General features: G+C 37.4%; 4 protein-coding genes across 11 annotated transcripts; 3 read left to right on the forward strand and 1 right to left on the reverse strand.

Moving 5' to 3' along the window:
• Window positions 1-663: 663 nt before the first annotated feature.
• On the reverse strand, window positions 664-7,572 carry tdg.2 (thymine DNA glycosylase, tandem duplicate 2). Of its 7 annotated transcripts, none has more exons than XM_042413061.1 (11): window positions 7,321-7,566; window positions 7,167-7,234; window positions 5,484-5,779; window positions 4,418-4,617; window positions 4,131-4,200; window positions 2,958-3,093; window positions 2,615-2,697; window positions 2,410-2,504; window positions 2,152-2,323; window positions 1,828-1,987; window positions 664-1,079 (listed from the first exon to the last, which is right to left on the reverse strand). In XM_042413061.1, exons 2-10 carry the CDS (start codon window positions 7,220-7,222, stop codon window positions 1,881-1,883), a joined length of 1,215 nt encoding a protein of 404 aa, XP_042268995.1. In that variant the 5' UTR covers window positions 7,223-7,234; window positions 7,321-7,566; the 3' UTR covers window positions 664-1,079; window positions 1,828-1,880. The 7 variants fall into 7 exon arrangements, with proteins under 7 accessions (XP_042268995.1, XP_042268994.1, XP_042268996.1 ...); XM_042413060.1 differs by having other exon boundaries at window positions 7,167-7,296; window positions 7,477-7,552; XM_042413062.1 differs by having other exon boundaries at window positions 7,477-7,524.
• A 1,457-nt stretch (window positions 7,573-9,029) lies between these two features.
• On the forward strand, window positions 9,030-11,340 carry c5h12orf73 (chromosome 5 C12orf73 homolog). Its single transcript, XM_042412313.1, has 3 exons — window positions 9,030-9,170; window positions 9,761-9,897; window positions 10,854-11,340. Exons 2-3 carry the CDS (start codon window positions 9,790-9,792, stop codon window positions 10,974-10,976), a joined length of 231 nt encoding a protein of 76 aa, XP_042268247.1. The 5' UTR covers window positions 9,030-9,170; window positions 9,761-9,789; the 3' UTR covers window positions 10,977-11,340.
• A 684-nt stretch (window positions 11,341-12,024) lies between these two features.
• On the forward strand, window positions 12,025-14,288 carry si:dkey-42p14.3 (EF-hand calcium-binding domain-containing protein 10). The gene is made up of 4 exons (XM_042412426.1): window positions 12,025-12,192; window positions 12,997-13,161; window positions 13,885-13,975; window positions 14,085-14,288. The coding sequence occupies exons 1-4, from the start codon at window positions 12,081-12,083 to the stop codon at window positions 14,128-14,130; spliced, it is 414 nt and encodes a 137-aa protein (XP_042268360.1). The 5' UTR covers window positions 12,025-12,080; the 3' UTR covers window positions 14,131-14,288.
• A 1,725-nt stretch (window positions 14,289-16,013) lies between these two features.
• samm50 (SAMM50 sorting and assembly machinery component) lies at window positions 16,014-23,975 on the forward strand. Of its 2 annotated transcripts, none has more exons than XM_042411960.1 (15): window positions 16,014-16,172; window positions 18,157-18,267; window positions 18,606-18,707; window positions 18,795-18,882; window positions 19,096-19,202; window positions 19,497-19,627; window positions 19,996-20,083; window positions 20,899-21,027; window positions 21,235-21,306; window positions 21,400-21,486; window positions 21,769-21,839; window positions 21,998-22,065; window positions 22,149-22,304; window positions 23,168-23,309; window positions 23,799-23,975. In XM_042411960.1, exons 1-15 carry the CDS (start codon window positions 16,152-16,154, stop codon window positions 23,842-23,844), a joined length of 1,419 nt encoding a protein of 472 aa, XP_042267894.1. In that variant the 5' UTR covers window positions 16,014-16,151; the 3' UTR covers window positions 23,845-23,975. The 2 variants fall into 2 exon arrangements, with proteins under 2 accessions (XP_042267894.1, XP_042267896.1); XM_042411962.1 differs by having other exon boundaries at window positions 16,015-16,172; window positions 22,158-22,304.
• The last annotated feature ends 2,645 nt before the right edge of the window (window positions 23,976-26,620 follow it).

Here is a 26,620-nt window from a genome sequence, read left to right on the forward strand (position 1 = left end):
AGTATTGGCTCTAAACTAGTTGTGATGTCACAAATCGAACTCGTAGGTACACATATTAAACTCAGATTTTCATCTGAGCACAGAGAAACTTTCTACCATCAGCAGATGGATGTGAAAACAGGGTTCAAGTGTAAAAATCTGGACTTACATCATTCTGCAGAGTGAAACTCAAACATTCAACTGAATAAACAAGAATAAAAACATATTTTTGAGTGGTGGGGGACTTTAAGTTCAGTGAAACATTGCTTATGTTTCTCAAAACAGAAGCTTTGATACCAAAACATGGGCTGGATTAAACAGCGGTCTTATACTTTACTGTTGATTCAGGAAGTCTGTTAGCCCGCTGTATTAATATTTATTGGAATAACTAATGTTTCACTGAGATGCCAGACTTTCTTTCCAGCTTTTCTGTCTGTTTTCAGCAACTACACTACTGTACATGCGCCGGTTTAAACTGATTTGATGAGTGAATCATCAAAATAAGTCTTCAGCCTCTTGACATAGAGCTTTGAAAATCTGACTTTCTACCCAAGACAAAGCATTACTCATCATTTGTGAGGTCTTATGTTGTCAGGAGAAGTCTAGTTTTTCCTTATGTTATTGGTTATACAGTATATTATGGCTTTACATGGTTGACTTAAAACAATACGACAGTAAATGAGCCAGCTTTAGAAGAGATTTAATGATTCTGTAATTACAGATTAGAAATCCCAGAGTACAATTACTTATTTATACAGCTGATAAATCATAAAATGTCATTCTTTCAAAATACAAAAATAAGTCACTGGACAGACATACAATACAAAATGCAATAAATAGTGATAGAAAATAACACCAAAAACATGCACCGTCTGTAAAAAAAAAACATAATTGTTGTGGGCACTTTCTCCCTTGTGCGTCATATTACAGTGCCCCTGGAAACTGTATGACTCCTCTTCTCCTGTGAGGTCATCAGAGCGTTTTTGTTACCCTAACTGATGCTACTATTACAGCTGATATCTGGTATCTGTCGTACAAACATCTTCAGCTGCAGTGGTTTCGTGCCATGTGGTCCTCTGACTGGCCTCCGATGTCCGTTTCTGCAAGATACCACAATAAAGATAGATTAACTTTCTCCATCGAGCTTTTGAGGCCGCGGCACCTCTGCCTGCAGCCTTAAGGTCTGCTGATTCTGCTTATTCATTTCAAGAGCAGCTGAAAACACACCTTTTTAGACAGGCGTTTGAGTAATCCTGTAAGACGTCGACATTTTATATTTCCATGTTTTATTGTGTATTTTTCTGTTCACTTTTTTTAATGTTTTTTACTGTGTGCTTTTATTACAGATTGTGTATTTCTCTGTGTTTCTTTTTGGCATCATGCTCATGTAAAGCACTTAGTGACTATTGTCTGTGAAAAGCGGCTATATAAATACATTTTACTTGCTTTACTTACTTATGCTGCCTGTAGAAGACATTTCTAAGTCATTGACCAATACACTGTTATTACTTAATTTCAAGAAAACACCCAAAACATGTCTTAAATCACCATGCATGGGTTCTATGTGTTGTATTTACTGCAAACTGTGTAAACTTACTGACAAGCAGAATGGGTCAGATTGATTCACGTCATGTTAGTATCATTTAATTTTAAAAATCAACTCAACGCTTCTAACTTGCCTTGAATAGGTAATCAATCATAGATGAAACACAGATGAAATGTTGGAGACTTGCATCGTTTACAAAACCATGTGAAACTTCTCTACAAACGACTGCATCACTTCTTGAGCCGCCCAAAACAAAGCAATTCAACCCTTAATTAGAACGACATCTTTGGTAACTACGATACCTGTGTGCTACAGCAGACGAGGCCTGTTTTATCTCCTCTCCGCCGTCTTTTTTTTAGTTGGAGGAGTTGCTGCTTTGCCTCATATTCTCATGCAGCCCACTACAGCTTTCATACTCTGGATCCACCTGCTCCTCTTTGATTGCCATCCTCTTAGCGTCCTCTGCAGAACAAACACAACAACAAGGAGTTAGATCTTCATCTAAATACGTCTTTAAAATGACAACCCTGGTTATGTTTCAAGTCTATAATAGGCACAGAATTACCTCTGATACCTGATGTTTTAACTTTACTATATAGCCAAAGAGTAATGTACTAAATGTTTACCTTTGGCCAACTGCAGATCGAATGAGTACTGGGTCTCTGTGACATCACGGCTGGGTGTAAAACCTTTCATCTGGTCTCGCAGTTCCTTCAGCTTGATGTAGAAATGTACCTTATCTTGTGCACGGGGAAACTGGGCACAGCGGGGGCTTGACGATGGCATCAAGTAGCAAACCTATGTGGAAGAAAATATGCTGTAGGGATGGACTGGTTGTAAATATTGTTGAGTATATTTCAGAGTGATCCAAGTTTGTCACATACCGTTTCAGTTTCTGGGATTTTGTAGGGCTGAAGACCGAACTCGAGGTTCTTTGCCTTCACACCAAAGGTTTCTTTGCAGAAGATCTCATAAATACCTGTAAAAAAATGTAACTGTTAAACTTTAATTGATAAACCATATAAATATTTCCAACAGAAATGGACAAAATGAACTAGTAAAGTACTTTCAGTGTTTCCATCATTTTACCTTTTCCATTAAAAGCTGCTATTAATGGCTTATATTTCTGCAGCTTGTCAAGTAATTGTCGACCTCCTTCACGAATCTCCTTACTGGGACAAAAACATAAAACCAGACAAATATTTTCTATACTTTTTTTTCAAGGTACAAACTGGATTACATTGGGTGATTTGTACCCAAAAATTCCTCACTGTTGGTAAAATTCAGTCATAGTCTACTGTTGCACTAATTCTATATCATTAGATTCAATAAAAGCATCAACTACATGACTAATTTGTAATTGTTAATAATAGTTTTTAAGTTAAATTGAATTTATATAGTTTTTAAGATATAAATGTGTTTTATTATTTACTTGGAGAGGTCCTTGCTGCCGGGTGTGGTCCTCTCTACCATGTTGGTGAAGCCGATGCTGTATTTCTCCGGCAGGCTCTGGTCGTGGCTGTAGTTGAGCTGCTCGTCGGTCAGACCAGAGAGAAACAGACATTTCCCTGGACACAAAAAGAGGAGTTGCAAATTCAATATGGCCGAGTGACTTTCATGCAAATTGTTATTATCAAAACACGCTGGACCTTTTCAGTTACTGTCGCTGCACTGAATCTTTAGTATCAGCACGCAAAACAAGGTGCAGTTTATCAGCACATTTTAGTGATCCTATGATGAATGTATTGGCTAATCAAATTTGGGCAATGAACTTTTTTTTTTTAATAAATGAATGTGCTGACATGCTGAAGGTAAAGTGACAGCGTAAACCAGTATAAAATTAAATGGTGCCCAAAACATACAGGAAAACGTAAGATTACCAACCAGAAAGATTGTGCTCAACTAATATGACAAAAACAGAGATTATTCAATTTGATTTAAAAACATATCCATACATGAATAAGCTGTAACACCTGAAGACTACATGTTGTGATTGAGAGTGTGTAGTTGAAGTTGAAACAAGCTAAAACTAATGAATAAATGGTTGAAACGTTCAGCTTTTGCCTCTAAGTGGCAGTAGTAGGAATGCAAACTTAATCAAACTGACCTACGTATTGAAAGATAAAAAATATCCACTTGAATATCATTGATAGTTAAATATCATATAGTTTAAAATCAACATAATTGAACACATTTGGATCATAACGTTGGTGCAGATGAAGGAGTGCTTCATCAGACAGGGCTGTCAAAAAAGGTGGAGAACCACTGCTGTAGACTGATGATCACTGAAGTTACATCATTTCTATATCGAGTGAAATATTCAAACCCAAGACACCATTTTTATGGCTTCACCAATATATCGAATTGAAAGTTACTGATGTTATTTTTGTATCCTTTTATAACATTTCTTCATAATTCAGTTTGGTATTTTGTGGCATCTCTGGATCCTTTAGAATACATTTTAAATGATGAGTTTTTTTAACAAATCTGAGCTGCATAACATGCATTCATAATGATGAACCCAACACCAGGATGATGGGTCTGGGTCTAGTGAATACTAGCATCTATTCCCTGTAGTCAGTAATGAAATTGAATTTCAACCTACAGAAATGGTTTCCTGGGTTTGGGTAATGGTGTCCTTTGAAGGCTGACAATAGTCCTGGGTTAATTCCAATCTGAGGAGAAATATGAAGGGGTTACCATAGCAACAGACCTAAAAACTACAGCGTTTTGTGACTGAAACCTAACAACACAGATGCATGGTTTGTAAATATTTTTTTTAAATTGTGCGATTTTCCTTGTACAATTCGAACAAACACCAACACCAATCTACTACTTATACAAATAAAAAAAATATATAAATTCTTATTTATAACTCAGTAAATAACTCACTATCAAAATGTCAAGGTTGTAGGTAATAACGTCTGGCAGGGTTTTGGCCATAACCTCAGCCACTGACATGCCGTTGAAGCGGTTGAGAATCCTCTTGGCCTTTTTGGCAGCCTCGATCTCATCCTCTTCCTCCTGCGACTCGCCGTTCTCTGCCTGTTGTTTGGGAGGCCGGCCTCTCTTCTTCTTCCCCGGCGTCACAACTAAGACAGAGAGGATGAATGTGTTGATGTTAAGACAGTGACTGATAAAAAGACAATCATAATTATTAGGGAAAATACAGGGGATAATGATAAAGATATTGGAGTTCATAAGTTTGCAACAATTAGTCCATTAATTAATTGTCGATTGATTGTTTTGAGTCAATTTTTAAGAAAAATTGCCAAAATTCTTTGGTTCCAGCTTCCTAAATGTAAATAGTTTCTGGTTTCTTTAGTCTTCTATGACAGTAGACTGTCAGTAGACAAGAGTTTTGGGATGTGAACTGTCCGTCTGGACAAAACAAGACATTTTAAGTTGCATCTTGGACTTTGGGAAACAGCGATCAACATTTTTAAACATTTTCTGATATTTTATAGACCAAACAATTAACATGGAAATGACAGTGCTCTCATTCTAATCAACTTATTGGAAGTAAATATCCATAAAACTATTTTAACAATAAAAACTGCTGCAAAACCTTTGCAACACAAGCCGTTAAGAGAATTCTGAGTTACATTTTATCATTTTTTTTACCAGCTGTAAAAAGATGGGTTTAAATTAAACGACTGCAGCTAAAACTGTGTGTATTACTGCATGTTTACATACCGGTGCACTCAATTAATCAATTTTAGTTTGTACTGGACTTTGCCCTTTAAACTGCAAGATTAGTTCGCTGAATTAATACAGAGAATCACTGTCAATCAACTATTTTGCCAAACATGCAACATGTACACAACATATTAAAGGCTAACAGAATAGTATGCCAAAAAAGAACAAGGTAATAAACAGATAGATATCTGTTTTAGGTCTGACGGAGAAATGTGTTGAGCATCCAGAGTCTCAGTCAGATCAATAACCTTTTCCGTACCTTGAGTTGGACCAGCAGGCTGAGGTTGGTGCTGAAAACTTGGTTCTTGCTGCTGTATTGCATGTTGATGCTGAGGGTGCTGCTGCTCCCTGACGCTCTGCTGGTAAACTGGCTCCTGGTAGTGACCCGGGGCTGGGGGGTGGTTCTGGTAGAAAGGCTCCTGGTAAAGACTTGGCTCCCGGTGGACGGACAGCTCGGTCATGACGGGCTCATCTCTGGGACCTTCTGTGTAGTGGCCCATGTTGTGATACGACATCACATGCTGCGCCTCAGGGTGCTGCTGGCTTGACTGGTACCTAGAAAAGTAGGGGTGCATGAGAGAAGGAGAGAGGAGGAGGAGGAGGAGGAGGAGGAGGAAGGTTAAAGATAGAAGGAAGAGGAAGGTGAGCAAAAGAAGACAACGAAACAGGACCCGGACACAGCAAGAAAAGCTCAATCATGTCTGGTGTTTAATGGGGTGCGTGAAAAAGTGAAAATTACAAGACACAATACTTACAAACAAACATGCTGTGATGTGTACACCTGTTTGTATTCTCTGCATTGCATTCATTCATTACACTTATCAATATGTAAAACAAGCTCTCAAGCTATTTTTCCTCTTTTGATTGTGGCTGTTTGATCAGTTTTGAGCATATAACCTGGAACACTCACTCATTACACCCACAAATTGCTCTTTTACCAACAATAAACAGACAAATATGATGTTTGCTTTGACACGGTTGTCTACAATGGAATGAAGACATAAATACAAACAACACAAACAACTTGCAAAAAAATACTGTGGTTGTGATTCCTATGAAGTTGACTCCAAGTCAAACACTAATGTGAAGAGGCTGCTTTATGACTGTATCATTATACAATTGACAAAATAGTAAGAGCCACTGCAGATGTATTTATGAAACCTGTAGCAAGTAAGGATGTAATAACTGCTGGATAATGTGGTAACCTGTTGAACATTTTATGAAATGTCCCTTTAAATGTGTTAAAACTGCTATGGCAAAAGCAGAAAATACAGTATTCTCACTTAAGAGTAAATGAAAACAATCATTATTAAATACTATTTATATAACGTAGTTATGTGATTACTCAAGCTATCAGGCCCACAGTGTGAGCTAGCCTTTCCTCAAGACGCAACTAATGATTATTATCATTATCAATGAATCTGTCAATTATTGTCTTGTCTATAAAATGTCACAAAACAGTGAGAATGACCCTTATAATTCCCAGAGGTGGCGTCTTTAAATGTCTTTTTTTAATTCAACAGTTCAAAACCCAAAGATATTCAGTTTACCATCAAGAATGGCAAAGAAAAGCATCACGGCTGCAACCAACACATTTTATTTATTTATTTTAGCACATTTGCTTAAAAAAAATGACTAAAACGATTATTCGATCATCAAATTGTTGCCGATTAATTTTCTGTCAATTGATTAATCAACTAATCGTTGCAGCTCTGCTTTCCTTCTATTTAAAATTTGATTTCATCGCATTTTTGACAAGTTATTAACCCTTTGTAATTACATTATCACTTGCTACAATCTTTAATGTAAGGCTTAATGTATGATGTCCTGTGTCAAATGGTGTTTTATATATTTTATCCCATCTCATGCATGAAATGAAGAACGTCGGGGGAGATAAAGATGGTAAGTTTCCCAGGACCTGCCACCTCCAGCACCAACTCACCACTGCTGGAAATAATCCGTAGGAACCGTCAATGATGTATACTGGTTTTCCTCCATCTTAACTGTTGACTTATTTGAATACAATGAGATTCATTCTGCTTCCAAATGTTAGTAGAAACTGGGAATGTGAGCTGTGTGGAGATTACAGTACATACAATGCATAGCTGGCACAAAGAAGACAGATGGACGCAGGTTTTTTAGCTAACAGTTAGCTGTCAAACGTCACACAGCTCGACAGATGTCTGTAAATCGCAGGCGACCTTTAACGCTATATGAACGAAACGTAAAGGTATATTCTCAAACTAACGTACCTGTCATACATTTTGTTCTTTAGTTTTCAAATAATGAGACGAAGGGGGCAGGGGATCCTCTCAAAACAAAGACCATTTAAACGCTCAACATTTCCTTTTTCCTCAGGTCGAGTGAAGGTTTACCGCCACCTGTCGGCTGGGAGGTAACGGTGTACTGCAGGGGTTAGACTGGTAGTTAAATAATACCAGCAGAGGTTAGACTGGTAGTTAAGTAATACCAGCAGAGGTTAGACTGGTAGTTAAGTAATACCAGCAGAGGCTAGACTGGTAATTAAATGAGACCAGCAGAGGTTAGACTGGTAATTAAATGAGACCAGAAGGGGTTAGACTGGTAATTAAATGAGACCATCAGGGGTTAGACTAGTGATGGAAAGTAACTTTAATAAGCACATTTATTCAAGTACTGTACTTAAGTACAATTTTGAGGTACTTGTATTTCCATTTGATGTTACTTTATACCTCCACTCCACTACATGTACAAATGTATATAGAGTAGTTGAAACTAGCTCCACCTCCAGCAGCTACAACAGTAACATGCTGCTCACACACTGATGCCTCAGTATTAATAATCTAATGATGTCATATATAATAATATATCAGTAAGAGGGACCAACCACTACATTTACTGCAGTACTTAAACTACATCAAGCTGGAGGATTTTTCATGCACTTTTTTTTTACATTGCTGTATTGGTACTTTTACTTAAGTAAGGGATTTGAGTGCATCTTCCACCACTGGCATTGTACTTCCAAAAAGTTGGGGGACTTGTGTGAAACAATGTAAAATGCTGATTTCTGGGTCAGTGGTAAAGGTTAGGGTTAGGTTAAGGTTAGGGTATAGGGTTGATGTGAACCTGGACCAGCCGCAGTGAGCTACTGCCTCCCAGATCCCACTGAAGCACCTGACCGGTACTCCCACTTGCTCCCCCTAGTATGGGCACCTGGGACCAGCTGCAGCTAGCTGCTGTCTTCCCAGCACCCTGGGCACTGTTCCCACTCTACCCAGGCCCCCATCACTTACACTGAAAGTGCATCTGAAGGGGATCTTTTAGGAGAAAAGGAAAAGGAAAACCTCTTTCATATGGTCACCTGACTGTTGTTTTCAGACAGACTTGAAAACTTGTGAACCTGTCCTTTAATTGTTCATGTATTTCAAAAATAGCACTGAGTATTTTAATTCAATAAAACAGGCACAGTACCAGTTGGTACATACTGTATTTTGTATGGGCTCATGTACCACCACTAGGTGGCGACAGATCTCGACTGTGAGGAAGAACCAGCGTCAATTGTCACTGTAGAAGAGCGTAGCAGCCAAAGATTGTAGGTTTTAAGACAGTGGATCACTCCACTGGAAATAATCTGTTTAACGTAGACTAAAGCCCCAAAATAGTGGACTAGAAATCAAGTATTTTTTCTATTGAATCTGAAAAAGCAATCACAATCCTCCCCAAGCAACATTTTAACAACCCTAAAATACATCAACAGGCGACGCAACGGGACACTGAATCTTTACGTTGGTGGTATCTGTAAAAAGGGGCAGAGTGAGCGCTCATCACTCTGTTAAAAAAATATCTTTGTGTTAGCTAAACAGCGTGACCTGTTTCTGCGTCCCAATGACAGACATCTGGGTTTAAGATGGTGAAAATCAGCTTCACACTGCGGCTGTTTACCAACGTGTCAGTGAAATAAACAAAGGTATATTCTTACAAGCTTTCAGCTCATGTTTGTTCATGTCTGTTGTTCTTTCAATAGTCTCTAGCCTACAAACTTTTAGCCATGATAGCTGTTACCAAACATTAGCAGCTAGCTTCCCTGTCAGTGAGTTGTTATAGTGCAGGTGGTTAGCATCTATGTGCATGTATGATATGTACACATGCATTTTGTACATTTATTATATGAAAATTGTGAATTTAACATAGTTAGAAAACCTCATTGCTAACTTATGTCCGGAGTTGCTGTTTTCTGTGTACATAATCCCAGTATTCAGTTTGATGATGTGTAAAATAATTATTTTGTGTCCAGTGGTATTTGGTCCTAATGACAGGCAGACACAACTATTTAAAAAGTTTGTTATCCTTTGATCTATATGTTAAAGTGACAGGTATAGGTAGCAATTAACCAGCTGCTGTTACAATTTTAGCAGACAATAACTATTTGTCAGAAAAGGAGTTGAAATCATGTTTGTTCTGGCTCATAGAAGTAATTTGTTTTGATGTGATGCAGCAACACTGAGGGGACAATAAAGTATATCTTGTCTGATCAGTCGTTTTCCTCTCTTTTTCCAGGTTGAGTCGAATCCCATCAGTTTGCGAAGATGCCTGCAGGTGTGTCGTGGCCTCGGTACCTGAGGATGTTCGGGGCCAGTGTACTGTCTATGTTTGCTGGAGCGCAGGTCGTCCACCAATATTACTTACCTGATCTGGTGAGGGACAAAATCCTCCTTTTTTCACACTGATCTGTTTGTGTTTTCTGTAGGTATTGCAAATTGTGGAGACATAATGTTTTTGTGAAGTGTAGCAAATGCAACAAAAAAAAAAAAAAAAAATGCAAAAAAAAAAAAAAATATATATATATATATACGGACGCATACATCAGTCATGTACATGTCATTCTGGCTGATGTGTAGTACTAATACACATATTGTGGTATTTATAGTGACAACCAGCATACTGTATGTCATATGTCCATTCAGCACAAGTTCTCCTGTATTTCACTTGCATTTTCATTTCATTTGAAAGTCACCACACTGCAGATATGAACATGTTGCAAGTTTAAGTATTGTGTAAATATAGTAGAGGTGCCCATTTAGGTTTTTTTGGGCCTGGACCCTTTTAACCAGTTGATCAGTAACGGACAAATGTGTGTTTTTAATAATTTGTAAATATGTTCGTCCTGACTAGTAGTACTCAATGAATGCAACGGCTATGCTACTAACATTATACTCCCTGTTTTAGAATATCTATTTCTACTTATGATCAGTGGCTGGTCTAACATCTCATGCAAGTATAACTCACTCACATGGCACATGCCTATGATTGTTGCTTTACCCCTTACTGGTAGTTTTTCAGTGGCTTTTTCCTGCCTGCAATGGGTTTCTCCCTGTATGATTGTTGAACATCTGTGAACATGTTGAACATCTGTGTCTCTCAGATTCTAAGGGTCTGACACCTAACTGATACCAGACTCTTAGTGTTGATGTTTTAGATTACTAAAGCATTTACCAATATCAAACATAGTTGATGTGACATCCCAGTATCTATGTTTGATTAGCTATGCTTAGGAATTACATAAATGCAACACCATGCAACCTAATAGGCCTATTGTTTGAGTGTCTGTTTAACAGTTTATGTATGTTTGCTGTTTTTGTTTTTCTATCAGACTATACCAGAGATCCCACCAAAGCCTGGGGAGCTCCGGACAGAACTAATGGGCTTCAAAGTCAGAAAAGAAGCTGCTGCGGCAGCCTTACAGCAGCTGAAAGAAGAACAAAAGCTGGATTGATTTGGATTTATACATCGTCTGTGTGTTGGACACTCAATCGGGCAGACACTGTCCAATTTTTGCCAACATGCCCGGGAATAGAGTCATCTCTGCGACATCTCCAAATGGATTTTGTGTGTTTGGTTTTTTCTTTTAAAGGAACTCACAGAAAATGCTAAACTGTTGGCATTTGGCTGCTCGGGATCAGGAACTCATATACATGCATTCAGATCTGTCTGTTGTTAATGTATCTCTTCATCCTCTTTGAATGTGTTGCAACATGTAAACCCAGGAAGAGAACACTTGTAACATGAACGCAGTAACTGTGCTAAAGTCCTTAAATAATTTTATTCTATTAAAAAAAATAAAAGTATAATTTTGTCAATACTGTGTGGCAAATGTTATAGTTACAAATGTGATGTATGAAGTAGGGCTGAAATGATTAGTCAGTTGAAGGACAGGTTCACAATTTTTCAAGTCTGTCTAAAAGCAACAGTCAGGTGTCCATATAAACACTGAAAGAGATTTTCCTCACTGTAATCATTCCTCCTGTTCATACTGGCTATTAAAAGATCCCCTTCAAATGTGCTTTCAATATAAGTGATGTGGGGACAAAATCCACAGTCTATCTGAAGCTTATATGAGGCTTCAGCAGTCTGAGTTAGTCATATCAAGTGGATATCTGCCACATTTACAGTCTTTTTAGCATCAAATTCCCTCTTTGTGTATCCCTGTCAAGCTGCAGTGGAAGTGTAGTAACAAAAAGAGGGACTTTGGCACTAAAAAGACTAACACTGAAAGATATCTACTTGATTTGACCATGGATGTATTGGATTTGACTCATTTTGGACGGCTGAAGCTTGTGTGAAAGAGGTTTTCCTCGCTGTACTTGTTCCTTTATTTCATAAACACATTTTTGCACAGAAGGAGGACTGAGGATTTTTCATCATTTACGTTGTAAGTGCATTATGAAGTGTCAACTGTGTCAATATTGGGCATTTGACTCTTGTTTCAAGACGGACTTGAAAAATTGTGCACCTCTCCTGTGTGTGTTTGTGTGTGCGCGCGCGTGCTTTCACCGTTGGATGTTGGCGTATCATAGCAACCAATTTAAACAAGAGTGTAATGGAAAAGATGGCGACGCAGCGAGAGAAGGAAGCCGACGATTATCTTAAGAAACACAAAATTCTCGAGCTCATGGAAAACCTGACCAGCATGCTCTTCTTTCACAGACCTGGTTAGCTTATTTCGTTTCCGTTATAGACACAACATCCTGTGCTGAAGGCTGAAAAAAGCTAAGTTTTTGCAAAAACTAGCAAGCTAGCTCTAGTTATAACTCACATGCTACAGATAATGGAAACTCCATAACAAGAAATGTACTTAGTTTTTCAGTCACAAATGAGGTTAACCTACAAAATTACTGTATTTATGTTGGATTATGACTCCTGATGCTGGAAGACACCAAAGATTAGTTGAGCTATTCCTAATAACAGTCTTTCCTCTGGACATGAAGTGTTGATATTCTCTATAAAGACAAAGTGTACATTTTATTCTGTTGATATTGTTATTCTAAATCATATTATTTTTGTTGTTGTAAACTTTTCCTAAACAGTTTAGTAATTTAGTTACAAGACACGGTCACTTTTAAAAAAAAATCTGTCTTAAAACAACAGTCAGGTGTCCATATGAACAGTGAAAGAGGTTTTCCTCGCTGCACTTATTCTTCTTGTTCATAGTGGCTATAAAAGATCCTCTTCAAATGCACTGTCAATGTAAGTGATGGGGGCCAAAATCCACTATGTGGAAATGCATTTAAAAGTTTATATGAGGCTTCAGCAGTCTGAGTTAGTCATATCAAGTGAACAGGAGGGATGATTAAAACAAGAAAAACCTGTTCCAATGTTTATTTCCTCCTGACTGACTTGAAAAATTGTGAACACATCCCTTAAGCTTATATAACCTAAAAGACAATATGTGCACCATAGTAACCGTGATTTATCTGCATATTAATGGATTCACTCATTGTTTCTCTTTCATTCAGAGAATCCTAGAGAGTTTCTTGTTGAGCAGCTGGAGCAGCTGAAGATGTCTCAGCAGAGTGGTGTGAGAGGGCCAAGTCTGTTTAACAACTCCAACCTGGACACAGCCTTTGGGATACTTGACCCGACTAATCAAAAATACATCACTTTTGCACAATACAAGCAGGGTGAGTATAGTACATGACTTTCTTGGGTAGAGGGACTGATACTCCACATACACTCAATGAAAATTTAAAAAAATCCTAACCACTTAAAATACACATTTATTTTTCAGGCATTTATTCAGTCTCTCTCTATTACAATCAAAAAACATTTTTATAATAATGCACATTCATTCATCACATGTAAGTGCATCTAATATACCCAACTATCATATATTTTTTCAGAACTATGACACTGTGGACTAAAATAAATACTCACAGTGACAAGAGTTGGACCCAAAAGCAGAACTCAGACACATAAATGTTTCCACAGTTCAAAAAAGGTTGTTTGTAGACTTTTTGTGAGGATGATTTGGGGAATGGGCTGCAGCAGCTGGAGAGCAAGACAGGCAGCAGAGCAGGTAACTGAACCAGGGTTGTCGGCAGACGCTGGGCAGACTGTGTACAGGTTCCAGAGCTGGAGCTTGTAGACACGACGGTGAGCTGGGTAGGGCAGGAGAACAGGAAGGCAGGCAGGCGTGAACCTGACGCACATGCAAACAATAGTTAAGCTTAGTATCAAAAAAACAACACGAAAATACTTAGGCAAGGATGCTAGAAGGAACTGGAAGGCCACGCCCAGCACACACACACAAATGCAGAGAGAGACAAACTGGAGACAAACAGGAAACAGAAGGGATGGGAGAGGCAGAGCAGATACTCTAACACACAGAGCCTTTTTCTCCACAGCTCTGACCACACTGGGCATAAAAGACATTAATGAATGTCCTGAGGGTGTAAATGAAGACAGGATATCCCATGAGACGTTCAAAACAGAAGCGTAAGAACAGCTTGTATAATGTAAACAGCATGACCAAAGCTAATATTCACCAGCATGTTGAAATTCAGCATATTATGAAGGTAATTTTTGTCTAATTTTGTCGTTGCAGGGTTCAAGGCCTCCAGAGATGCTCAGCAACATATAAACAACCTTGAATTTATGTTTGATGTTTTCTTCCATTCAGCTGATATGTTATTTATTCCATGATAAAATTTGCTGATATGCTTTCTTTCTGTGGAGCTGTGTTTTGTAAAATGAGCACATTTTTATAGGATTTTTGCTAATAAACTGCTCATTTTCATCTGTTTCCTGATTCAGACAATTTCATTTTCAGGAAGTATTCACCAGCCTTTTCCACAGGCAACATTTGTATGTTGTAGTGAAAATTATTCTAAAAAACTGGAGGTTACTACTCCTCAAGAAATGTGATGAATGATGTGATGTATTGAGAGCTAACAAAACAACAGGTGCAATGCATCTTTGCTTTGTAATCCAGTTTTAAAAGGCGATTTTCTCTTTCTACTCTTATATTTTCAAACAGAACAAAATTCAAACACCATCGGTCAGTTTAAGATACATTTGCTGAACAAGAAGACACTGTGAGTTTGGGAAAAAGCCGAAAACATAATGTGTGAAAGCCTAAAACATAAACATGGTTATGGACAATATGTATAATAGTGATTACTCTCGTAAATATAAAATGTTCTACTACAATATACTGTGTGTTGTATTCCCTCATCCTGTAGTAGATATCAGGTGGAAGGTCTGGTCTGTTGTGAACTGCTCTATATTTAATCAGATTTGGTTATTTTTATGTTGTAGTTTGTAGTGTCTCTCATGTTTCATGTCATGTTGTTTTTAGCTATGTATTGTCTTGTACTTGCAGGTGCCTTTCATGTTGAGACATTTTATGAGTTGTATGTCTCCATGTTGTATATTCAGGGTTTTGTCCCTAGTGGTCAAAACATTCAAGTCTGGTTTTGCTTCAGCCACACTCAGTGGTCTAAAAGATGCTTTCATTATGTACTGGGTTCACTTCAACACAGATGTGTGGAATTATTACTTATCGGTTCGGGTTTAATGTGTGTCAAGACACCTTGATGAAGGAAAGTGTGCAGATAAACGTTGGTGTATTTATAACATGTTAGCCCATATTCATTAAAGGCTTTTTATTTTTAATCATCCACCTGAGAGCCTGGAATTGGATTTTTATGCCACAAGCCACCATGAATGAGGGCATTTTTTTTTCCCTCTTTAAGACAGTAGGAATAGTTTTATGTCTGTGTCTTCCTTCATATGAAAGCTAAAAGCTCTTCTAAAAAACTCAGCTTTTTAATTAAAAAAAAAAAAAAAAATCTGCATAGGAACAATCTGAATACAAAACTCAGCTTTTAATTTTATTTAATAGATTTTTTTATTAAATTTTTTTTACAAAAACATTATTATTATTAGTGGCAGCAGTTGTATATGATGGTAACAAATGTAATAACATAATATAATTAATATAGTAATATAATTTAATATAGTAGTAATATATGTTTATTTATATTCTGTTTAATGTATCTTTGTTATTTATTTATTTTTTATTGGACATATTGGTACAAAGACAAGAGCTAACAATCCTGTACATACAACAACAATACATAGCTTACAACTACAAAAACCAAATAACAAAACAACAGAACATTTTTACAAAAAACAAAACAAAAACACACACACACTCGAAGAAATACCACCAGCTGCATACATAAAAAAGACTTAACAGGGCAAACAAAAAACAGACAAAACCAGTAAAGTAAATAACTCCATTTCCCATTTTAAACGTCAATCAGCAGCTTAAAAACTGAATCATCAAAAATGGGAAAAAATATATAAATAAAATAAAGTAGCTTGTAATTTAAAAATAATACTTCAAGGGTATAAAATCAGTGTAATTTATCTTTATTATTATTATTATTATCATTATTATTATTATTATTATTATTTTTGCACCGTTGGGGCGTTGAACGCGCACCAGTAGTGGGCGTGGTCAGACTCAGGAAGTGACATCGCAGCAGCCTCCTTATACGGAGCTCCTTCGCCTTTCTCCGGTTACTTGTAGGTTAAATCAGTTTCTGTTTCTTTCCACTAAAGGTTTCTCGCATATTTACCGGGACAGCGCCCTGCGGAGCTCAGCATGGGCACCGTCCATGCCCGGGTAAGGAAAAGTGCGCTAGACGCGTCAGCTAGGACTTTAACCTCTCTGTGTGTTCAGTGAGTTGTGTGACTGTGCAGCAAGAAAAGGCCCAAACATACTGTACATGCAACTAGGTTCAGGCTGTCAAGCTCTGTGAGAAGATACTGAATGAATATCCCTGTCAAATGTGGCCGTTTTTAACTCTATAACTAACCGTGGAGACACTGTGTCTGCTGTGTGTAATTAGATGCTCTTAATGCCTCCACTCCCTTCAGTCAGCGTGTTTACTGCACTCTTACTACTTAGTGTTGTTAATACCATTGTGCTAATTGGTTATTCCTGTCCCTTCATCTTGGACAAGGCTTTTAGAGATACTGAGGTCATATATGGAGCTCAGAAACTGACAAAATGTTGTAAAATGATATCAGATAAGTCAAAAATATAGCTGAGTGCATAGACAAATATTGCTGCTTGTTGTTATTGTTCAATGGTTAAAATGGAGTATAAAAAGACAGAAAGCTTCATACTTTTCCTTTAACCTTCAGTCAGTTGGTTAAAGGAGTGGTTCACAGCTTTTCAAGTCTGTCTTAAAGGAATACTCAGGTTCCCTAATGAATGTTGAAATAGTTTTTTCTTGCTGTAATCATTCCTCCTGTTTATACTGACCATTAGAAGATCACTTCATAATGTATTCACAATGTAAGTGATGGAGGACAAAATCCACAGCCTTCTTCTGTACAAAAATGTATTAAAACGTTTATCTGAAGATGATATGAAGCTTCAGCTGTCCAAATTAGTCAAATTAAGTAGATATCTTTCAATGTTACAGTCTTCTTAGTGCCAAAGTCCCTCTTTTTGTTATTATACTTCCGCCGCAGCTCAACAGGGAAACACTGTCCGAGGAAATGCAAAGAGGGAATCTGATGCTAAAGAGACTGTAAATGTAAATGTGTTGATATGACTAACTCAGACTGCTGAAGGGATCATTTAACAGCCAGTATGAACAGGAGGGACGATTACAGTGAGGAAAACCTCTTTCAGTGTCCATATGGACACCTGACTGTTGTTTTAAGACAGACTTGAAAAATTGAGAGTCTGTCCATATAGCTATAAGCAAAAGCAAAAAGCTTTTTGTGTTTTGCTTTGCCACCAATCAATTGATAAAAAATGAAATAATACCTAATGTATTGTACTCTTCTGTTTATCTTTTACGAGCTTATTTTATTTTTTAACTCCTTCATTTTCCTATTTTTTGGTCTCAGCACAAATTTAATTATGTATATTTTTCCTGCACAACATTTCTCATTTTTGTCAGCATAGCTTCCATTTTCCTAATGCTCATATGATAATGAAATAGGCGTGTCACCCGCCAAACGTTAAAGTTTTACTTTAAAAATACAACATTTTATTAATTCATTCAACAGCTCAATTATATTTTCTTTTTATCTGCATATATTATGGTGTGACAGAAAGCAACTATTTTGATAAGTCATTCATCATATAACCTATTTTAACAACCAAAAATGTCAGCTGGTTTAAGCTTCTCCTGCTGGTCAGAAAAAAACAAGACATTTGATGATGTCATCTTAGACCAAATGACAAATTCATTATTCAAGAAAGTAATTGGCAGATTCATTGGTTGTAAAAATAATCATTAATTGCAGCCCTAATCTGCTGCCAGTCATGTATCCGTGATGGAGAATAGTACATTCCTTTCAGTTTTATTTTACTTACTGCATTTATACCTTAAAAACAATTTTCGTGAACAAAAAAAAGTTATAATCAGCCTAAAAAACACATGTGTAATATGTGTTTGTCCTCTTGATGTCATTATTAACCCCCCAAATTTTCTGAAATATTTCCAAAAACATGACCTCAGTGTCCTCAGTCGTGTCAACGGCTCTTATCTCGTAGTCCCTTAAGTTTTAATGAATTCACCATGCTGTTTTATCTGAACTGTGCTCTTTGATTGTGATTAGTTTTTCCTCTCTCCTTTGTGTTTCAGAGCCTGGACCCTCTGCCCATGCAGGGGCCTGAGCTGGGAGTTCACGCTGACGACATTGAGGCTCCAGACATTGAGCAGGAGCCAAAGCAAGAAGTTCTTGAAAACAAGGATGTAAGATCTGTGTTGTTTCACATAGTAATTACACAAGACTCTCGCTAGATTACATTAATCTTGCACCTGTCCCCACACTCCCCACTATGGATTAAGGGGGATTCCTAGTCTCATATCAATATCACATTTAACATTTTCAATTCAATTTAAAGTAAATGTTTTTTAATTTAATATTGGAGAAAAAAACTGAAAAGGTAGTCAATTGTAGCTTTACTGGCATAAAAATTGTAACACTTTTATAGACAGAGAAAACTGTCATAATATTTTTGTAATATTTTTTTCCATTTAAAATAATGTTTTTTACGTTCTTGATGTGCTTTTTGTCTCCTGATTTCCAGGTTGTAGTCCAACAAGTGCACATAGACGGGCTCGGAAGAACCAAAGAGGACCTGTTGACTTATGAAATCGCAGATGTTTTCCGGGCAAAAAATTTAATTGATGTAGGTGCATGTAAACACAGACATACAAATACACTACAAGTACTTGTTATGACTGACATTAACATAAGGCTCACTGTGCTGTTTAAGGTAATGAAAAGGTCCCATGAAGCCCGACAGAAGCTGCTGCGTCTCGGTATCTTCAGAAAAGTTGAAGTTGTTATTGACACCTCACGAGGTACTTTCTATCACTGCACTGTTTAGAAACATAACTTTCTTATGATTATACATAGGCTCTTTGTAGATAATCCTGCAAATTAGGATGATTCATTTTCTGTGTTGAACCATGAAATCCAGCTACTAATTGTCTATTACATACATCATCACATGAGGTATGTGTCGCTGTTTTAAACAAATGATTTTGATTAAATGTCTGTCGTCTATTCCTAAGGTGAGGGTGCTCTTCCTAACGGCCTCGATGTGACCTTTGAGGTCACTGAGCTGAGACGGATGACGGGCAGCTACAACACCATGGTTGGAAACAATGAAGGAAGCATGGTGAGCGCCAGGACGGCTCAATGCAACATACACTTTTACACAGGCCACATACTGTTTTGGATCTTCTCACAGTGTTGTACTGGCCTCAACACACTGGCTTACCAATTTCTTTCTGTAAAGATAATTTCCAGTTTTGCAGCACTGGTGTAATTTTAGTGGTATACTTTATTTTGATAAAGGTATTAAACCTTGACTCAAATCTGTTCATGTTTTTGTTAGTTTATTAATTTGGTTGCAACTTAATGAAGAATGAATCTAAAGAAAACCAGCTCACTTTTTTTGCTTAAATTACAGGTACTGGGCATGAAGTTACCTAACGTATTTGGTCGGGCAGAGAAAATGACCTTCCAGTTCTCCTACGGCACCAAAGAGACATCCTACGGCCTGTCCTTCTTCAAACCCCAACCGGGACACTTTGAACGAAAGTAAGATTTGTACAACTTCATAAAAAATATCTTGATCTAATCGCCTAAACTTGAATTATTCCTTTGCTATATAAGTTCAAAATAATAACCATCCATATGTTACATGAATACATGAATGTTGATATAAAATATTTCATTAGGATTGCATTAATCTGTTTAATTACTGCCCTCTCTGGCACGGTGGTCGTGGTGGGACATTACATTTACATTTACGTTACATTTGGTACTTGAGCTTTAGATTTGGATCCATCATTTAGGAGGTTAATGCTTGACTAATTTATGCAGTAACTATAGACAGACATATTGTGTAATCACAAAGGAATCCTAGCGGGGCATTGACGTTTCTTCTTCTCTGTTTTCACTTTCAGTGTCACAATCAACATGTACAATGTAACAGGTCAGTTTCCATGGAGTTCACTCAGAGAGACGGATCGAGGCATCTCTGGAGAGCTGAGCGTAAATATTTATTCCTATTCGTGTGCCTATTTGTTCACCTTTTGTGCAATTAAAATGTTGTTTTAATTCTTAAATATGCTGTTTCAATTATATTCTGACATTTGTGACAAAATGAGCTGAAGAGAAAGCATGAAAATGTTCTGATAGGGACCTTGAAGTCCAGTTTTTGGCTAGAAGAGGGCCCCTAAAGTACAAAGAGTTTGGACTTCCTTTTAGACTAATTGTCATTATTGTAAATACAATCAACAATCAGTCATGGAGAAATCCACAGTGAAAGAGGTGTTACTAATGGAAGTCTTTCCCAGAACTTCACAGAGCCTCTTATGTTGTGAGGAGAGTTGCTATGTCACAAACATTTTGGTTGCTATATGCTCATTTAATGCATGAGATCCATATAAGCAAAATTGGTGCCCTATTACTAGATATTATAAATGAGTCACACCCTAACAGTAGTTACATTTTCTACAGTTTTATCTGTTAACTACCACATAGAAAGTCTTCATTATCTTCTGAAAGTTATAATAGTTCGAGGTGGCTATGTTGAAGGACGTTATTCGGTGATGCCTGTTCTCAGGAAGTTGACAAACTCTTGACAACTGCTAATCAAGGTTAAGAGAAAGCAGGAACAGCGAAAGCAAATTCTTCATCTTCAAATAGAGTCATAGAGTGCAATGAACATCCCATACTGATGATATACCACAGTGTAAGAATCTGAAGGTGGAACACAAAATGAGTCCTCATCAACCATACTCACAGTTCCACATGTGTTGGATTGTACTTTGTTTAACACGACTGCTGTTGTCATCTATCCACAGTTCCCTCTGTGGAAGACCAACCAAACCCTGAAGTGGGAGGGGGTGTGGAGAGAGCTGGGTTGTCTGGCTCGCACCGCCTCTTTTGCCGTCCGGGAGGAAAGCGGCCATTCTCTCAAATCATCCCTTTCGGTATTTGCCATATATTTCACATTGGAGAATTTACCTCAGGCTTTGAATTAGCTGTGATGTTTCACAAAGCTGTGTATAATCAGTGGGTTCATGCCAAACCTACTCTTCAGTGCTTAATTCAGGGTTTCTAAATATTTTTCTTGACAACATTGTGTGACTTGTAGAGGTTAGTGAATGGTGGATTTTAATGATGTTGAATTTCTTCAGCATGCCATGGTCATCGACACCAGAAACTCCTCCATTCTTCCCAAGAAAGGTGGCCTTTTGAAGATCCATCAGGTTTGTTGTTGATCACTTAGCCTCATAAGCTATTTGAAGACAATATGACTGATCTTGTGGACCTGGTTGATGGTTTGTGTTGTGGTTGTGTAGGAGCTCGCTGGTTACACTGGTGGAGATGCCAGTTTCCTGAAGGAGGACTTTGAGATCCAGCTGAACAAAACACTCTTCTGGGACTCGGTGAGATTGTGCATTTTACATTTTAGCAATTTAGACAATGATATCATTGAAAGTCACTGAAGACAGCAAGCTGTTTTACTTTGCCAAAGCACAAGTATAAGATTATTTATGTAGATCATTTAAGGACTATGTAAAGAGTGAATGTTTTTGTGCAACCAGCTTATGAAAGATAAGAAAACCAACTGTCTAACAAACTAATTTCCCCAAAACATGGTGTATTTCTTCTTTAGCACTGCATACATTTTGATTTACTTGAGCAAAATCTCTGACTGTCTCTACCAGGTCCTTTCTGCCTCACTGTGGGGCGGTTTGCTCCTGCCCATTGGTGAGAAGCCAACAAGCATAGCAGACAGGTAGAGAAATCCAGTTTACCTTTTATCAACTAGATCAAGACGGCCTCTCAAATGTTGCTGCCTAGTTGTCTGTCTAGAGCTGCAAGCTACACCCATACAAATATCAGTTATCTACTTTGTCAACCTATATGTTTTGTGTTTTTGTGTCCACCTTCTAGGTTCTACCTGGGCGGCCCCACAAGTATCAGAGGATTCAGTATGTACAGTATGGGCCCACAGAGTGAAGGTGAGACATTAACTTGACTGAGTCGTTTGGTAACAAGACAAGAGTTTGATGGTTAATTGAAACCTTGTGTGCTGGGATTACTGGTATGGCAGGTGACTACCTGGGAGGAGAGGCCTACTGGGCTGGAGGCCTCCATCTCTACACTCCTCTACCCTTCAGACCAGGCAAGGGGGGCTTTGGTGACCTCTTCCGAACACACTTCTTCCTCAATGCCGGGAACCTTTGTAACCTCAACTATGGTGAGTAGTTGAAAACAGAATAAGTAGCCATGTAATGACAGTCAAGAGTTCATCTATGGAAGCAAATCATGCTATAATAATTTACATTATATCGGCAACTGGATACCAAAATTTCAAATGTAATCACTACTGAATACTCAATGTTGAGATTTAAATACCACAGAATTTATTGCACTGAAATATTTGACTTTGAAAAGCATCTTTCTCTATTAATTTGGTCTGAAATTCTCAATAGTCACTTTCAAGTTGTGCAATTTCATAAACTTAATTTTCAGTATATATTTATTTTAGAGTTCTCAAATTCACATAGAAAATTCACATGCCTAATATTCAAAAGTTATATTCAAGTTGCTCTATTTCCATAACCTGCAAGGTCTTGTGGCCTGATCGCATTTCCTTGGTGTCTCTTCTGTTCACATCTGAATTTTACATCTTGAATTTTAGTATCTTAACTTGACCGAGTGTAGAGTTTGACTCGACTTAAATTTTTAGATTATTATTGAAATCGAGCATCTTGTACCTTTTTTGAAAAAGAATTTGAGAACCCTAAAAGAAATATATTCTGTAAATACAGTTTTTGAAAATGCACAATTTGAAAGTGAGTATTGAGAATTTCAACATTAAGTATTCAGTAGTGATTCAATTTCACATTTTTGGTATTCAGTTGCTGATATAATTCAAATTTTAAAAATTCTCTAAGGATTTGCTTCCATTTTCATGTTTTATTGACCAGACCTTGACATGTAATGTATGTCCAAATTCAGTTTAGTGGGATTGGGTCAGTCAGACTTTCTATCAGATTTAAATGTGGTTCAGATTTTGGATATTGGTCAACTTGTTTTCTGCCTGGTTCTTTTGCTTAGGGGAGGGGCCACAAGCACATTTGAAGAAACTGGCAGAGTGCATCCGCTGGTCTTATGGACTGGGCGTCGTGCTGCGTTTGGGTAACATTGCCAGACTGGAGCTTAATTACTGCATTCCCATGGGAGTCCAGAGTGGCGACAGGTAGAGTTTGCTCTCACACCTAATCTGCTTGGTGTGGTTTATATAAAGTCTGGTGTGTTGCTCATTAAACTGGTTCATTTAGACTGGTGGTAATGCTGCCAATCAAACACAGTTTTAGACCAAACAATCACATTGAGTTCACCAGAAATACATCACACAGTGTCACTTAAATTAGTTTAGTTGTGTGACCTGAGGGCCTATGTGTTAGGAATTATTTTATTTTAACTAGTTATTTTCAAGGCAAATAGAGTAAATATTGAGCAATGTTAAAACCTTTCTTTATCACAGCTGGAAAACAAATCCTTCCAAAATAAACAAAAGCTTATTCAGTACAGTAATGTAGCACATTGTTCACACATTCCTCACACGTGTTCACTCTTTCAAAAGGTACACAGTCATTGTGAGTTTCCACTTCCAATGCACTTGAAATAATCAGATTATTTGTTTCTTTTGATAATGATTTTAATTGATTTTCCTCTCTCCTTTCAGGATATGTGATGGGGTCCAGTTTGGAGCAGGAATCAGATTCCTGTGAAACTGCAGTTCTTAGATCTGGAGCTTCCTTGTGTTTCAACATGAGTTTTATGCCAGAAACATAAAGGGGAAAGTGGTTGTACAGAATTGTTTGTGGCGACTAATTAGTTCAATAAAAGTGTTTGCACTGACTTTTCATTTTGATGTTTATTTTTACTTGTTATTTGTTGTTAGAGGTTGACAGAGTTGTCATTTAACTCATATTGAAATATACTGTACTCTTAGTCAGATTTTTCTGAAGTCATATTACCGTGTATAGAGTACAGTATGTCAAGTGAAGGTGAAGTTATTCATCAGTATTTTCAGTGAACCTGAGTCAGCCACAAGGTGGAGACAAATAGCCACCAATGATATAGATACAAACACAACAGTTAACTTTGTATCTGCTGAATAAGCAAAGCTCTGACACAAGTATTATTGTTGGAAACTGTTACAGTTTTTCATATATGTTACATATATGAAAAAAGTACATCTTATCAAAAATAAGTGGTACATTCTCGCGGCTGTAGACCTCCACGGTCCCCAAAAAACCCTGGCTAGGTTCACTGTGTGTCAGTTGCTTTTTGGTAATTTGATTACTTGGAAATGCGTTTGGGAATTTGTAGCACTAAAAGTACAATATCAACTGGATCAATCATGTCAATCAAGTGGCCCCATGTAAAAATCTAGCTCTAAAGCATTTTTAAATTAAGTTTATAATGTGCTCATATGGTGCATTTTCAGTTTAAAAAAAAAAGCTGTGTTTCATCAACCTTCCACAAACTGATATACAGAAAACTTGGGACCTGGTAGTATAGGAGTACTGGTTGGTTTCTTGGTCTCTGTGCAAAATATACTGAAGCTGCCGTCTAGTGTGCTGGACTTGATGGGAACTTGGAGGCCGTAACATTATAACATGGGATTTATGACTGGTTACACTACATTACAGTTCAAACTTTATTCGAATTTCATATACAAGCACTTATGCCCATGAGAATAAAACCATGAAACCGAGAGTGAGAAACCTGCGGAAACAGTTTTTTGCATTTGACATGAGCTCTTTCAGTTGGCTGTTGAGGATATCTGAATTTATCACTTGGTTACTGTATCTAAGTCTCAGTGAGAAATGACCCAAAAGAAACACAATTTTAGTGTCTTCTGGAGTCCCACTCCACTCGATAATATGTTCTTGTTCCTACAGTTGGATGTTTGAGCTTCACTGTGCAGAATGGGTTTGACACTAGAAAGTTGTTTTCACATTTTTCTGCTAAAGGGGGAAAGTTTCTCTGTGCTCACTGAAAATCTGAGTTAAACACATGTACCTACAGCATGATTTGTGACATCACAACTAGTTTAGAAGATAAGCCTTGTCCAATATTCAACTTACAACTATAGTGTGATGTGGAAAATGAAGCCTCCAGTGCACAAATACTGAGTATGGACATATCAGTGAAGTAGGAGACATCTTGTATCCGGCAGTTGAACTTCTGAAACGAACAATATTTGCATATTCATAGATTCTGGAAATAGAAGACAATTAGAAGAAGTAGATGCCATTTGAAGTTTTTTTGTGGAAAAAACATATCAGACACACATTATTGTTCCACGCAGAGTATTTTCATATGTCTTAATACATGTCTGGAGGGGATCTTTAAACATTTGACTGTCTTGTCCTAAACAGCGATAAAGGGAAACATCTTTTTGGTGGCAGTGGTGCACTAATTTACTTTTGATAATGTTTTGAGTGAGTGACGGCCTTTTGCGAGACAATTGAAGTGTTTATGCTGTTCTGTATACATTTATGTCCTGATTGTACTTCTCCAATGTTATGAGAATTACAACAGTGATTCACACTGGTGGAAAGTAACTAAGTACATTTACTCAAGTACTGTACTTAAGTACAATTTTGAGGTACTTGTCCTTTACTTTAGTATTTCCATTTGATGCTACTTTATACTTCCACTTCTCTACATTTCAGGGGGAAATATTGTACTTTCTACTCCACTACATTTATTTGACAGCTTTAGTTACTTTTCAGATAAGGATTTGACACAATGGAAAATATAACAAGCTTTTAAAATACAACACATTGTTAAAGATGAAACCAGTGGTTTCCAACCTTTTTGGCCCTTTTGACATCTTACAAAAAGCAGTGTGTAGTCTGGGTCACATTTCAGATGTCTATGAGAAATGGTGATTTTTCCCTCTAAACTTCTCACATGGTTTCATTTCAAAACTGAAAACAGATTTGTGTATCAGAACTTTTTTTTCTTCTTTCTTCTTCCATTAATTATCTTACGACCCCTCAGATTTATCTGTTGACCCTTTAGAGGGGCCGAACCTCTAGGTTGGGAACCACTGGACTAAACTAGCTAACTGTATATAAAGTAGTTCAAACTAGCTCCACCTCCAGCAGCTACAACAGTAACATGCTGCTCTAACACTGATGCTTCAGTATTAATAATCTAATGATGTCATATACAATGAGTCAGAGGGACCAAACCACTACTTTTACTTTAATACTTTAACTACATTTTGCTGCTAAAACTTATGTATTTTTACTTAAGTGAGAGTTTTCATGCAGGACTTTTACTTGTAATGGAGTATTTTTACATTGCTGTATCCTACTTTTACTCAAGTAAAGGATTTGAATACTTTTTCCATCACAGGACTACCACTACCACTTTAGAAACTTTTTGTTGTTTACAAGTCTGATTGTCTGTTTACATGTGCGAGTGAATTTACTGCGCACCAGCTGCGCGCACCGTAACGTCACATGCGACTCTCCACCGCCATTC

The sequence above is a fragment of the Thunnus maccoyii genome, chromosome 5, assembly GCF_910596095.1.
Source record: "Thunnus maccoyii chromosome 5, fThuMac1.1, whole genome shotgun sequence".
Taxonomy (NCBI): domain Eukaryota; kingdom Metazoa; phylum Chordata; class Actinopteri; order Scombriformes; family Scombridae; genus Thunnus; species Thunnus maccoyii.

Bases quoted from the DNA above. Each gene is read 5' to 3' on its own strand.
- samm50 (XM_042411960.1), top strand. From the start codon at position 16,152: ATGGGCACCGTCCATGCCCGG. The intron at 19,203-19,496 runs GTGAGCGCCAGG...CTTAAATTACAG, and splicing joins GAAACAATGAAGGAAGCATG to GTACTGGGCATGAAGTTACC. The intron at 21,840-21,997 runs GTAGAGAAATCC...TCCACCTTCTAG, and splicing joins CCAACAAGCATAGCAGACAG to GTTCTACCTGGGCGGCCCCA.
- c5h12orf73 (XM_042412313.1), top strand. From the start codon at position 9,790: ATGCCTGCAGGTGTGTCGTGGCCTCGGTACCTGAGGATGTTCGGGGCC. The intron at 9,898-10,853 runs GTGAGGGACAAA...TTTTTCTATCAG, and splicing joins AATATTACTTACCTGATCTG to ACTATACCAGAGATCCCACC.
- si:dkey-42p14.3 (XM_042412426.1), top strand. From the start codon at position 12,081: ATGGAAAAGATGGCGACGCAGCGAGAGAAGGAAGCCGACGATTATCTT. The intron at 12,193-12,996 runs GTTAGCTTATTT...TCTTTCATTCAG, and splicing joins GCTCTTCTTTCACAGACCTG to AGAATCCTAGAGAGTTTCTT. The intron at 13,162-13,884 runs GTGAGTATAGTA...TTTTCTCCACAG, and splicing joins TTTTGCACAATACAAGCAGG to CTCTGACCACACTGGGCATA.
- tdg.2 (XM_042413058.1), bottom strand. The intron at 3,094-4,130 runs GTAGGTTGAAAT...TTTTGTGTCCAG, and splicing joins AAACCCAGGAAACCATTTCT to GGAAATGTCTGTTTCTCTCT. The intron at 1,988-2,151 runs GTAAACATTTAG...TTTGTTCTGCAG, and splicing joins CGATCTGCAGTTGGCCAAAG to AGGACGCTAAGAGGATGGCA.